General features: G+C 59.1%; 1 protein-coding gene across 1 annotated transcript; it reads right to left on the reverse strand.

Moving 5' to 3' along the window:
• Positions 1–539: 539 nt before the first annotated feature.
• Positions 540–11,453, reverse strand: TMEM214 (transmembrane protein 214). Its single transcript, XM_042029462.1, has 17 exons — positions 11,275–11,453; positions 10,643–10,848; positions 6,559–6,709; positions 5,846–5,980; positions 5,640–5,722; positions 5,153–5,258; positions 4,737–4,818; positions 4,532–4,633; positions 4,268–4,409; positions 3,885–3,976; positions 3,723–3,771; positions 3,428–3,541; positions 3,005–3,122; positions 2,291–2,387; positions 1,884–2,052; positions 1,228–1,379; positions 540–1,003 (listed from the first exon to the last, which is right to left on the reverse strand). The coding sequence occupies exons 1-17, from the start codon at positions 11,429–11,431 to the stop codon at positions 877–879; spliced, it is 2,082 nt and encodes a 693-aa protein (XP_041885396.1). The 5' UTR covers positions 11,432–11,453; the 3' UTR covers positions 540–876.
• Positions 11,454–11,820: the final 367 nt, after the last annotated feature.

Below are 11,820 nucleotides of genomic sequence, written 5' to 3' on the forward strand. Positions count from 1 at the left end.
GTACACACAGGTGCCCCCACACACGCACACACCTGAGAGAACCCGGGCACACCGGGTGTGTATGGACACGGCTGTGCACGGACACGGCGATGTATGGACACACGGAGGTGTGCACAGCGGTACACACAGGTGCCCCCACACACGCACACACCTGAGAGAAGCCGGGCGCACACACCCACACAGTGACACACCAACACTGGCAGAGGCGGGGTTCGCACCTGACCCCTGCCCCGCTCCTCACGAACCCTTCACCCCCCGAGCCGACCCCTGTGCTGGCACCGCTCGGCACCAGCAACTCCTCTGACTCCTTTCACCAGCCCCAGCAGGAGCATGCGGGGTCCAACCGAGGCACTGCCCCTCCCTCCCACTGTGGGTGGGAAGGCGGCCCTGAAGGCGGTGTGTGTGGGGAAATGTGGACAAAAATGGGCGGGGAATGGGGGTGCAGGGGGGTCTGGACAGCTCCTCCCCCCCATCATACACAAGCATCTTCAATAAGGAAGAAATATAAAGCATATGGAGCAATTATAAGGAAAAAATAATAAAATAAATCAGTTCATTCATTGGTGGGAAGGGGTGGGGAAGTGAGGGGCTCCAGGTGTCCACCCCTGATCGTGTAAGCAGACAAAGCACAAGGGGATGGGGATCACCCACCCAGGGACAGAGGGACAGGGAAAGCCAAAGCAGTCACAGGGTGTGGTAAAACCTGGATATGTGTCTCTCCAGCCCCCCCCAAAAGAAACCTCCCCCAAAAGCCCCAATTTGACCCAAAGTTCTTGTGGGCATTGCCCTCGATGCCTGTGTCGCACATCCTGCTGCACTGTGGATACTCCTTGGCAGCCAGAACACTGGCAGGCAGTGTGACCTCTAGAAAGCAGCTCAGTGTCCAGAAATCATGGCCAGGGCCCAGTTTTTGAGGGCCAGGGTTGCGTTTTGCAGGTAAATCCAAGAAGAATAGGTGAAGCTCATCAGGTGGTCCCTCATGCACATCCACGTCACGTCCCCACTGGAAAAGGAAGGACAAGGGATTACGGAGGGGAATCAGAGCCAGAAGGGATGACATGGGGGATACAGGAGCCCCTCGGGCAGGGTGACACCGGCCCTGGTGCTGAGTCTGTGGAGCAGGATTAGGGGACACTCCCGGCCGGCACAGGGAGAGATGTGGAACCAAGGGCCAGGAGCCCCCGGGGGAGCAGAACCCGAGGGGAACTGGGGGCAGGGGCTGCTCACTTGCAGGAGTCGAGGCAGCGCTGCCAGCCCCACTGCAGCGCCGTGGCCAGGCCCTGCAGCAGCGGCACCAGGCAGCTCCGCACCAGGAACAGCAGCAGCTCCCGCACGCACTCGGCGAAGTGCAGGAGGGACTCAGGGAGCTGGTTCTGGAGCTGTGGGAGCAGAGAGAGACGGCGTGGGGTGAGCATCAAGCCCTCCAGCAGGGCTGGGCACAACGAGAGTCTGGGGTCCTGGTTACCCGTGATGGTCTCATCCCACCCCCTCCCTTCTCCAGCATCCTCGAGTTCTCCCCCCCTTCCCTCTTCTCCAGCACTTGGCAGATGGGCACCCACATTCTGAGACACTGATGTCACCCCATTGCCCCCAAAATGGTGGCTTCCAGAGCACCAGGGAGTTTTCTGAGCCCTCTCCCTTCCACAGTCATTGGAAACAGCTGGAGCGGGCTGGTGCCACAGGAGGACAGATGGCATCAGAGACCTGTCGTGGGGATGTCCCCTTCCCCCCAGCATCAGGGGGCTCCTGCCAGGAGCAGTGGCAGACACATCACCATCCTACTTCAGGCCTCCCCCTGTATCCATCCCAATACAGATTTCCCAGTCCTACAAGCCCCCCACTGGCGCTCCTTGTCTCCTCCAGCCCTGGGAGTCCCCACTCACCCAGTCGCTGAGCCAGGGCAGGCTGCCGTGGAGCCAGGAGAGCAGGAAGCAGCACTGCTGGAACACACCCCGGGCCACCTCCCCACTCGTTTCCCAGAGCAGCTCCAGCTGCGGCCGCAGGATGGACACCACCATGGAACCGTGGTAGGCCAGGCTGTGCTCCAGCCACCTGCAAGGAGTCCTCAGATGAGGGCAGCGCTGGACCACGGGACCAGTGGCCCTGACACAGAGCACATGGACACGGAGTTGCCACCGCAGGGCGAATGGGGGAGAGTTCCAATCTGAGCTGGAAGCGCTTCCAGGCAGGGCTGGGGAACAGCTCCCGGCTCCCTTCCAAGCCCTCGTTGTGCTGCACAACAGCCTCACCCCCCTCACCCCAGCCACCCACCCATGCTGGGGTCACAGACCTGTACCCCTCAAGGCAGCCAAGGGACACCTTCTGCCAGGCCAGCTGGGAGGCGGGCAGGATGCCGGCGGAGCGAAGCAGCCGAGCAGAAGAGGAGGCTGCAAGAGACAAGTGTGTTCCTTGAGTGGCCCTGGGCTGCGGGGACACGTGTCAGTCTGTCCCCAAGGACTCTGTGGGGACACATGGCTCGAGTTGTGCTGTGCAACACCTCAGGAGATGCTTCAGGAGGGGACAGAGGGAGAGAACTCCCTGAGCAGGGAGACCCTCCCAAGGGGGAGCAGGCAGAGTGTGGTCTGCCTGCAGCCCCTGCATCCCCCAGAACCCCCCAGCTGGACAGATGGACAGGCCCCACTGCTCACAGCAGCCACAGGACAAAGGCAAGGACGTGGAGGGGCTTTGCTCAGGGGAACAGCCACAGGATTGATCCCAGCAATGTTCCTTGACAGAACAAGGGGAAAAAGCCTCAAGCTGTGACAGGGAAGGTTTAGGTTGTAAAAAAAAAAAAAAAGTTTCTTCATAGAAAGGGTTGTCCAGGCTGCCCAGGGCAATGGTGGAGTCTCCATCCCTCGGGGGATTAAAAGCCGTGCAGATGTGGCACATGTGGGGACACAGGACAGTGGTAGCCTTGGCAGTGCTGGGGGATGGCTGGACCTGATACTCCCAGAGGATTTTCCCAGCCTGGATTATTCTACGATTCTATGACTCCTGCCCATACCCTGGAAGGAGCCATGTGTCTGCACGTCATGCAGGAAGAAGCCAGTGGCGAACACCAGGAGGACAAGCAGCAGACGCGACCATGGGAAGCCCCGGCCCTTCATCTTGCGCAGCAGCTCCTGGGTGGAGGATAAGGCCCTGTCACTGTCACCGCAGGGTCCTGACACCAGGGAGGCCCCAGCACAGCGTGGCTGGCCTCTGGCAGCACCCACCCCCGTCCTCCCAGCCGGAAACGGTGCCATCTGCTGAGCAGCTGGGGGGCTGGACAGGGACCAGCACATCCATCCCCGGCTTGTGCCGCTGCGGGGCCCTGGCCCAGCGCGTGCTAGCAGCAGGAGGGGCCAACCTAAGCCCCAGCACGGAGCTGAAATCTGGCTGCCAGGTGACACCAGGCAGTGCCTGCCCGTCCTGTCCCGTCCCTCACCTTGCAGGCAGCGTCACAGGCAGCCACATCCTGGTCCCTTCCAGCTCCCCTGGCCGCCAGCTCCTCATTTGTCACTTTGAAGGAGCGAACCGTTTCCTGCAGCGACTGATGCACCTTGGGGACAAGCAGGAGCTGTGTCAGGACCCCCAGATCCCCACAGACCCCCTGAGCTGCCATGGCACCAGGAGGGCAACCGCGGGTCCCATGGGGACGTTGCCAGATCAGGGAGCTCTCACAGCAGCACAGGGACACTGTCCCACCCCACAACCGCCCCTGTCCCGCAGCTGACTCCTACCTTCCGGCTGCTGCTCTCCCAGGACTCTAGGAGGTGGTTCAGCAGCAAACTGGGGGGAAGGAGAACATGGGGCTTGGTCAGGAGCTCCCAGAAGGAATTTAGGCATCCCACAGGTTCTGTAGGTGAGCACCAGCTGCTCTTGGAGCCACAGTCTGGACTGACCTGGACTGAGTGAGGTGTTTGGTGTAGAGCTGCCTCCAGACACTGAAGCTCAGTGGGTCCAGGCTCAGGCACTGGCTCATGGAGGTCAGAAGCTGGGGAGGGAGCACAGCAGGTCATTGTATGTGACCCTCTCCCCAGCACACCGGACACCCCATGCCCCGGGCTGTACCCCGGCACCGCTGCCCACAGACTAGGGTGGAACTGGTGGGTCTTCAAGGTCCCTTTCCACCAAAACCCTTCTATGATTTGATGATTCCTATCCCCTGGGAGCAGGCAGCATGACCCCTGACCTGCCATCACCATGCTTGTGACAGCACATGCCCGTCCTGCCACCGCTCCATGGGACCACCAACCTCAGCCCGTGCTCCCCAGGCCAGGCTCACCTCCTTCCTCATGGCAGGTGGGCAGGCGGGCGTCGCTCGCGAGAGGAAGGAGGGGAAGTAGGTGTGTAGGGCTGCCTCGGGCCGGGCACCGAAGGCCAGAACCTTTAGGTGGGGGTAGAGGCGCCGCAGCTGCTCCTGCAGGCTGGGGGAGAGCACGGAGCTGCTGAGGGCCAGGGGGCACTGGGGTGGCACATGGGGGCAGTGAGGGCCCGCCCTGTGGCACAGCTGCACTGGGGGATGGTATGCCTGGATGGATCAGTGTACCTGGGGGACAGGGAGTTGTTGGGCATAAAGGCGAAGTCCAGGAGGGGGAAGAAATCCTTGGGGCCGATCATGCCGAAGCCTTTGGTGAGGTTGGGGTGCATCCTGCAGAACAGAGCTCTGAGCTACTGCGGGGGCTGGCAAGGGGCAGGGCCAGCTCCAGAGCATCCGGGCGCCCTGGTACCCAGAGGGACACAGTGTCACTCACATGAGGAGCCGGTCCAGGTAGGAAACGGCGTATGGCGACAGGGACTTGATGCCGAGCACCGGGAGCATGACACCAAGCCACACTGCAGGGAGAGGCGGGAGGGTCTGGCTGGGCTGTCCCTCCACCAGGACAACCCAGCACCCAAACCACCCAGTGGACAGGCAGGCAGATCCCTTGGGAAAGGCTTCAGGGTAGCTGTGCTGCAGAACAGTGGAGCAGCACGCTCCCCGCCCTTCCAGGCAGGATGGTTCCTCTCAGGATGCAGCCATTTTCCTGTCCCGGCTGGGGGAAGCTGCACTTCAGATCTTACGGACCTTTCCCAACCTCTTCCCACCCCTAAGCAGTACCACCAGCAGGAGTCGAGGTGCACTGGCAGTCCCAGGAGGGGGTCCCTTCCCACTGCCCCCGGCTCTCACCTTTCAGGCCCTCATGGAGGTCGGTGAAGCCGGCCTGTCCCAGCGCCCAGAGGACGGTCAGGCACTTCGCCGGCCGGTCCTGGTGGGAGCGCAACACCTCCAGGTACTGCGGGTGGATGGGACACATCAGTTGGGAAGAGCTACAACCCATCCCAGCCCAACCAAGCCTGGAGCCATGGGACCAGCAGCACCTGGGTCCCCAGCCCCTGGGAGGGACCTACAGCTCTAGGTGAGGCCAGGAGCTGTTCTGGGGGAATAGGGGGAACCCCGAACCCAACCCTGGGAGTGCAGTGCTGCTGGGGGAGCAAGGGGAACCCCAAACCCAGCCCTCGGGGTCCAGGGCTGCTGGGTAGGGCAGGCAGAACCCACTGGGGACACCAGTCCCTCTGCACAGGAAGGTAGAGAGGTACAAGGATTTTGTGCATATGAGGGAGGAGCAGCACCACCAGGTTTACAGCACCCACAAACCTGGCTCAGCCCAGCTCACCTTGCCCAGGTTGGTGATGGCAATCCGGGGCCTGTCCAGGAGAAGTGCCTGGATGCAGATCCTGTACCCGTGCAGCGACTCCCCTGGAACGGAGATGGGGGAGGTCCTGCTCAGCCACAGCCTCCAGGGAGGAATTACAAAGAACTTCCAAACAGGACACGAGGAGCAGACACTGGGGGCAGAATAGGGAGCCCTGGGGTGCTCACCTGGGGTCTTGTCCAGTTCCTGCAGCATGGTGTAGATGCAGTGGTCAAAGAAGAGCTCCAGGACACCCGATGCCCTTCCCAGCAGGGAGCGGATGATGCTCCTCAGTTCCTTGCTCACCAGGCAGTATGGATAGTCTGGGGTGGCACAAGAGAGAGAAGAGTTTAGTGAGACCCTGTTTTGCAGAGTTCCAGCAGCTGGAGGAACTGGCCCAGTGTGAGGTGGGAGCAGGGAGCACCTCATCCTCACACCACCCGGGCAGCACTGGCCTCCTCCCCCGTGACTCTGCATCAGAGGCAGCTAAGCCAGCCCTAAGGGATGGTTTCCCATAAAATGCTGATGCTGTGGGACGGACAGGGGTCTGCAGAAGACACTTTGTCCCCTTGCCACCCCACATGACACACTCTCAATGTGAGTGGGGACCAACTGATCACGCAGGGCACGGAAATCCTGCCCCAGCACCCCTCTAGCAGTTGAGGGCGGATACCTGAGAGTGAACTCCCAAACTCCACAGCAGCAGGCAGAGGTCATGGATTCCTGTGGAGAAGGGGTGACTGGGGAAGCCTCCAATTTGCCAACTGTATGGGCAATTTCACCGTGTTTGTGGTCAAGAGAAAGAAGTTGTGGGGATAGCCCAGAATCAAGCAAATCCTCCCTGTTTTGTTAACAAAGGACCACAGCCCCAACCATTCCTGACTGGCAGCCGGACACGGACCGTGTGGGTGCTGGCTCAGCACGGGGTCACTCCTGGGTGCCTGCAGCTTGTAGTTGAGGTACCCGGCCAGGTCCTTCACCCACACAGAGGGGTTCTCGGGGAACACATTCCGGCTCTTGTTCAGCTCCTTCTGCAGATCAGCCAGGTCCAGCTGGAAGAGACAGACAGATAAACTCAACCCAGGATGAACAGAACTGGCCAAAAAGCACGGGAAGGAGAAAGCTAACTCTGACTCCTAAGGGGCCACGGGGCATAGAGGGAAATGCTTCCACCTCCACCCTGAGAGCATCGCCCTTCCCACATGGAAAACCCCTGCTGCCAGGGCTCCAGAGGATGGCCTGGGGCAGCCAGCTCCCAGCCAATGAGTCCATCAGCACACGCTAGCACGTGTTGGCACCACCAAGGACTTGCTCGTGGTTGCAGCCTGGCAAGGATAAGCCTGGGGTGATCCCAGCCATGGCTGGTCCACACCCAGAGTCCTCCAGGGAGGAAACAGCTATGAGCAACCAAACCCACCTGATGAACAACCCAGCAGCACCAAACCAGGTATGCAGCAGCAGTTCCCACCCCTCTCATCCACTGCCACCCAGACATGCTCATTCCCTCCTTTACACCCAGATCATCTGTGGGGCCACTCCATCAGGGATTGCTGCGAGGCTCAGACTCTGTGAGAGGCTGAACGCATTCCCTGCGAGTGGATTCCCACTGCCACACTGAGCCTTGGGCACCTTGCCTCAGCCCCATCTTGCGAGAGGAATTCTACAAAACCCAGCTGCTGCCACAGCAGGAAATGAAACCTGCCCTGAAACTCCCATCAGTGACCTGACAAAGCCATGCAGTGTCTGTCACCGCTGAGCACCGGGACAGCGCTGGCTGCCCTGCCTCCCCAGGGAACACGGGAATGCCCCACAGTCCTGCACCAACCCCAACTGTGGGCAAAAGCTGGATGTGGAGAACTACTGGAGCGATGGAGAGAAGCCCCACCCAGAGCAGGGGCACGCAGAGGGAAACCCCGTGTTCAGGGGGAGTGGAGCTCCCAGGGCATGAGGGGATTTAAGATCCAGGGGCAGGGGAGGAGCCAAGTGAGCAGTGCCTGCCAAGCCTGGGGGCACATCACTCCAACACCGCCTGTCTGGAACCCTCTGTGCTCAGACACGGTCAGGGCACGCAGGACAGACGGACAGGTTCTGCAGATCCAGCTGGAGCACGGGAACTGCAAGAGTGACTCCCAGAGCCCCAGCACTGAGACAAGGAGGAGGCTCCATGTTGGAACCCTGGGCTCTGAGAGTTTCAATCTGTCAGTGCTGAGTGATCCTCAGAAACACACTGCATTCGATCCGAAACCCTGGGAAAAGCTTCCTAAATTGCGTGGTAACACTGAGGCTGTTGCTGTGTAATTAAAAGTTCTATCACTGGGTGATATATGTAGAAATGTAGAAAATTAGGTTTAGGGGATATAGGTAATAATAGGTTACAATATGGAGGATTTTGGGTGTGGATTTATGTCTTCTTTCTCCTTCTTCACAAATCTGAGTGCTCTGTCATTGGGCCAAAAGTTCTGCACTGCAGGACATGCGAAGTTAGTAATTGGGTTGTAAGTAAAAACATACTACTTGGTATTTCATAATTGGTTAATTTAGGCTTTAAAAAGCCTTGAAAGTTAAAACTCACAGCCATTTTCCCCCCTGCCAACTAGAAAGCACACCCTGTGCAGCTCTGCTAAAGATAAGAAATAATAAACATCAGTAAAGAAGAAAAGCCTGGTGCCTCCTGCGTTGTAATCCAAACTCTGAGTAAAAGAACTCGAAATTCAGAAACAGAGAAAATCAATATCTGGTGCCCCCTGTGTGAGGACTCAGAGTTCGGACTCCCTGAAGAAAACGAGAGAAAAGAAGAAAAAGCAACTTTGAGCTGAAAAAGGAAAAGGAAGAAAAATATTCCCCAGGGAAAAAGAAAAAGGATCTGTGACCCTAGAGTGCTGGTGGAAGGAACCAGAACCGTACTTCTGACCAGTTAGGGAACAGAGGGAACTGAGGAAAACTTCTGACGTCACAGCCAGGTATGGACTTTATGCTTCAGGGTTAATCCTAGAATCATAATGGGAAAAGTTATGTCAAAACCGCAGAGAGATGCTTTTAATAAGTTAATAAGCAGCCCCTGTGGAAATGGTCCAGCTGCACAGCTCCTTCCCAGCTGCAGAGCTGCATATAAAGTAATAGCAAGCGAAAACCAGACGGAGCAGCGCAGCGAGAGGGCTGCAGCTTCCCACAGCCGGCAGGAGCTACAACTCCCAACAGGAGCAGTCTGTACAGACCGCAACCGCCCGAAATGCTAAACACGACTGCCAGCGCAGCAGATACGGCAAAAGCGAAGCAGATAGCGGAGGGGGTGCAGGGAAGCCCGGGTCCGTCCCCGGTCGGTTCGCGAACCGGGGCTGGAGCATTAAAACAACGGGAGCCGCCCCAAACAAGCGAGAGAGAAGCAGAACGTGGTACGTTGCCCGTCGCTGCGGCGCGTGGTCCCCCTCGGTTTCCTGCCTTGACGCAAAATTCTGCAGGGTTAGTCCAGCCCTGGAGACTTGCTCCGAAACTTTTTAATTCAGCTGCAAAGCTGCGCACGGGACGGGGGCTTCTTTCTGCCGTACAGCAAGATGGCGGCGCCCTGTATCACTTCCGTAAACAATGCTACGTACTTCCGCCTCCGCCATCTTGTGAGCAACAAGCTGCTCGTCCTCCACGCACAGCGCCGCCCGCGGCCGCTCCTGCTCCTGCACCCTCGAATCCTGGCACGGGACAAACCCGAACCAGCGAATCACGCACAGGGCAGGAAAGCACCAGCGCAGCTTTGAGCCAGAAGGAAAAACACCTTTACAGGGCAACAACCTACAAAGTGCAAGCAATCTACAGAATGCAAATGGAGAATGAGCTGCATTTTCTCCTGATTCAGGAGTATTTTCAAGCAATAATCCAAGTAATTCTTCAGAAGATACGCCTAACTTTACCAACTGGGCGGACAAGCCCAAGGAGATACGACAACATCAAGGAGATACAACAACATCAAGGAGATACAACAACATCAAGCCACAGAAGATACAACTTAGAACCTGGGCCAACAATTTATCTACAGCAGCTCTGGGGAGAAATTCATTGAATCAGGACACTTTGGGGATCAACAATGATGAACTTGCTCCACTTTTTGACTTGCCAAGAGGAGACTGTGACATCACACCTCCCAGAACTCTTACTCCTGAGGCTCAAAAGGCTCTTGACAGAGTGGCAAACAGATATCACCAAATACTTTTTTTCTGGAAAATAAAAAACTATCCATCTGCCAGTGGATACTTTTTCCAATGCGGTTTTTGCCTCCTTGCACACAGGAGAAACAGCGAAACATGCACGTCAGCATTTTCTGCAAGCATTTGCATCATTAGGTGTGCCTCAAAAAAAAAAACCCCAAAAAACCAAAACAGGACAAATTGAAGGTCCATTTTCTCTAATAAGCTGGGGCAAAGGGTTTGCTTGTGTTTCTACAGGTACAGGACCCAGGTGGCTTCCTGCGAAGAGCGTGAAGCCATACCACACGCAGAAACACGCTGACAGCCCCACAAGTAAAGAAGAGAGTACACAGACGTGAACTGCAGAGACTACAACCCATACTTGCAATCACTTGTTTTCATTGCTAAAGCTGTGAACTTTGGGGTTTATGTCACTTTAAAGAGTATGAAAAAAGAAAATATCATAAAGCTCTTTCGGCAAATAATCCTCACTTTCTTATCTTAAAGAAGGCATGAAGTGCCTTTGTGCCTCATCGCTAGGTGATGTTCAAACACAATTGAGAAAACATACAGGAATACTCCTAGAAATCCGTTTAAAAATTAAAATTTAAGAAAATAATCTTTTGCCAAAGGATAGCTTTAAAGAAACACGAAGTTCAATCAGCTGTTAAGTTTGTTTTTTGCATCGTTCGTGTTGTCTGCTTTTAGTGGTGTAGCTTTGCGGCACCTGGAAAGCCAGCGGGGAACACCGGCCCCGGCGCTCTGCCCCCATGCGCTCGCGTGGGCTGGGCCCCAGCCAGGCACACTCACGGCTTTCAAGGCTTCCTCCAGAGAGCGGCACCTGCCCGCTTTGGCACCGGCGTCGCTCCCCGACGGCTTCTTCCCGGCTTTCCCCGTGTGCTGCTTCCGCTGCGGCGGCTCGGGGGCCGCGGCGGGGGGCACCTGCTCCTTGTTCTGCTTCCGCAGCGCCCGCTCGAAGCCCAGCTGGAAGATGGTGCTGGAGGTGGCGATGGGAGCTGGGAAGGGGAGAGGGAAAGTGGCAGAGGGCGCCGGGGGAGCGGCGACACGAGGGGACGGGGACGGATCTGGGGCACAACGAACAAATCGCTGCCCACGGCGTGCAGGGGCGCACGGACTGGCCCAGGGCATCCCCCACGGCCCCACAGCCCCAGAAGACCCCTCCGGACCCACGGGGAACCGCCGCCAAGGCCCCAGGAGCCCGCCCAGCTCCGGCAGCCGCTCCCGGACCTGTGGGACCCCCTGGAGAACCGCACCCGCCCCACCCGAGACCCTGCAGCTACAGCATCCTCTCCCGGGACCCACTGGGAGCCCCCGTCCGTCCCAGGCAAGGCGCCCAGACCCCGACAGACACCCCCCAGACCCACGGGACCTCAGCCCGCCGCACCGAGGCTCCGCCGGGGCCCGCGGGCGCTGACACTCACCGGGCAGAGGCAGAGCGCGACCGGCGTTGGCCTCTCCCAGGGCACGGCGGCTGCCGGTGCCGCCCGCGGGCCCCCGCCGGCCCTTGCGCACCACCTCCCACCGGCCGGGACCGGCGCCGGTGGTGCCCGGGCCCGGGGCCGCTCCCACCGCCGCCATTGAGACCCGGAGCGCGAGCGGCGGCGCCGGGGCGGGGCCAGTGCGCGTGCGCGCGCCGCCACCGCTAATTGGCTGCGCCCTCGTACACGCGCCGCGCGCGCCTGCTGCCACGTCCCCGCCCCGCCCCTCCGGGACACGTGACCGGGCGGGCGCCCGGAGGGGCGGGATCGGCGCGCTCCGCCCCCCCGGAGACCCCGCCCACACCGAGGCCTCCCGGGGCGGAGGAGGCGGGGCCGTGCGGGGGAGGGGCCTCCGCTGATGACGCAAAGGACGGGGAGGGGCCACAAAGCGGAGGCGTGTCCACGCGCACGCGCCGCCGCCGGTAGAGCCGACCCAATCCGAAACGGGGCGGAGCCTTGCTGGTGAGGGCGTGTGCATGCAAATGAGGC

Source organism: Corvus kubaryi, unplaced genomic scaffold (assembly GCF_017639235.1).
Source record: "Corvus kubaryi isolate FWS band 111438036 unplaced genomic scaffold, C.kubaryi_AGA036_p1.0 37323, whole genome shotgun sequence".
Lineage (NCBI taxonomy): Eukaryota > Metazoa > Chordata > Aves > Passeriformes > Corvidae > Corvus > Corvus kubaryi.

Bases quoted from the DNA above. Each gene is read 5' to 3' on its own strand.
- TMEM214 (XM_042029462.1), bottom strand. From the start codon at position 11,431: ATGGCGGCGGTGGGAGCGGCCCCGGGCCCGGGCACCACCGGCGCCGGT. The intron at 4,410-4,531 runs GTACACTGATCC...GCTCTCCCCCAG, and splicing joins AACAACTCCCTGTCCCCCAG to CCTGCAGGAGCAGCTGCGGC. The intron at 2,053-2,290 runs GTCTGTGACCCC...GACTCCTTGCAG, and splicing joins GGCTGCCTTGAGGGGTACAG to GTGGCTGGAGCACAGCCTGG.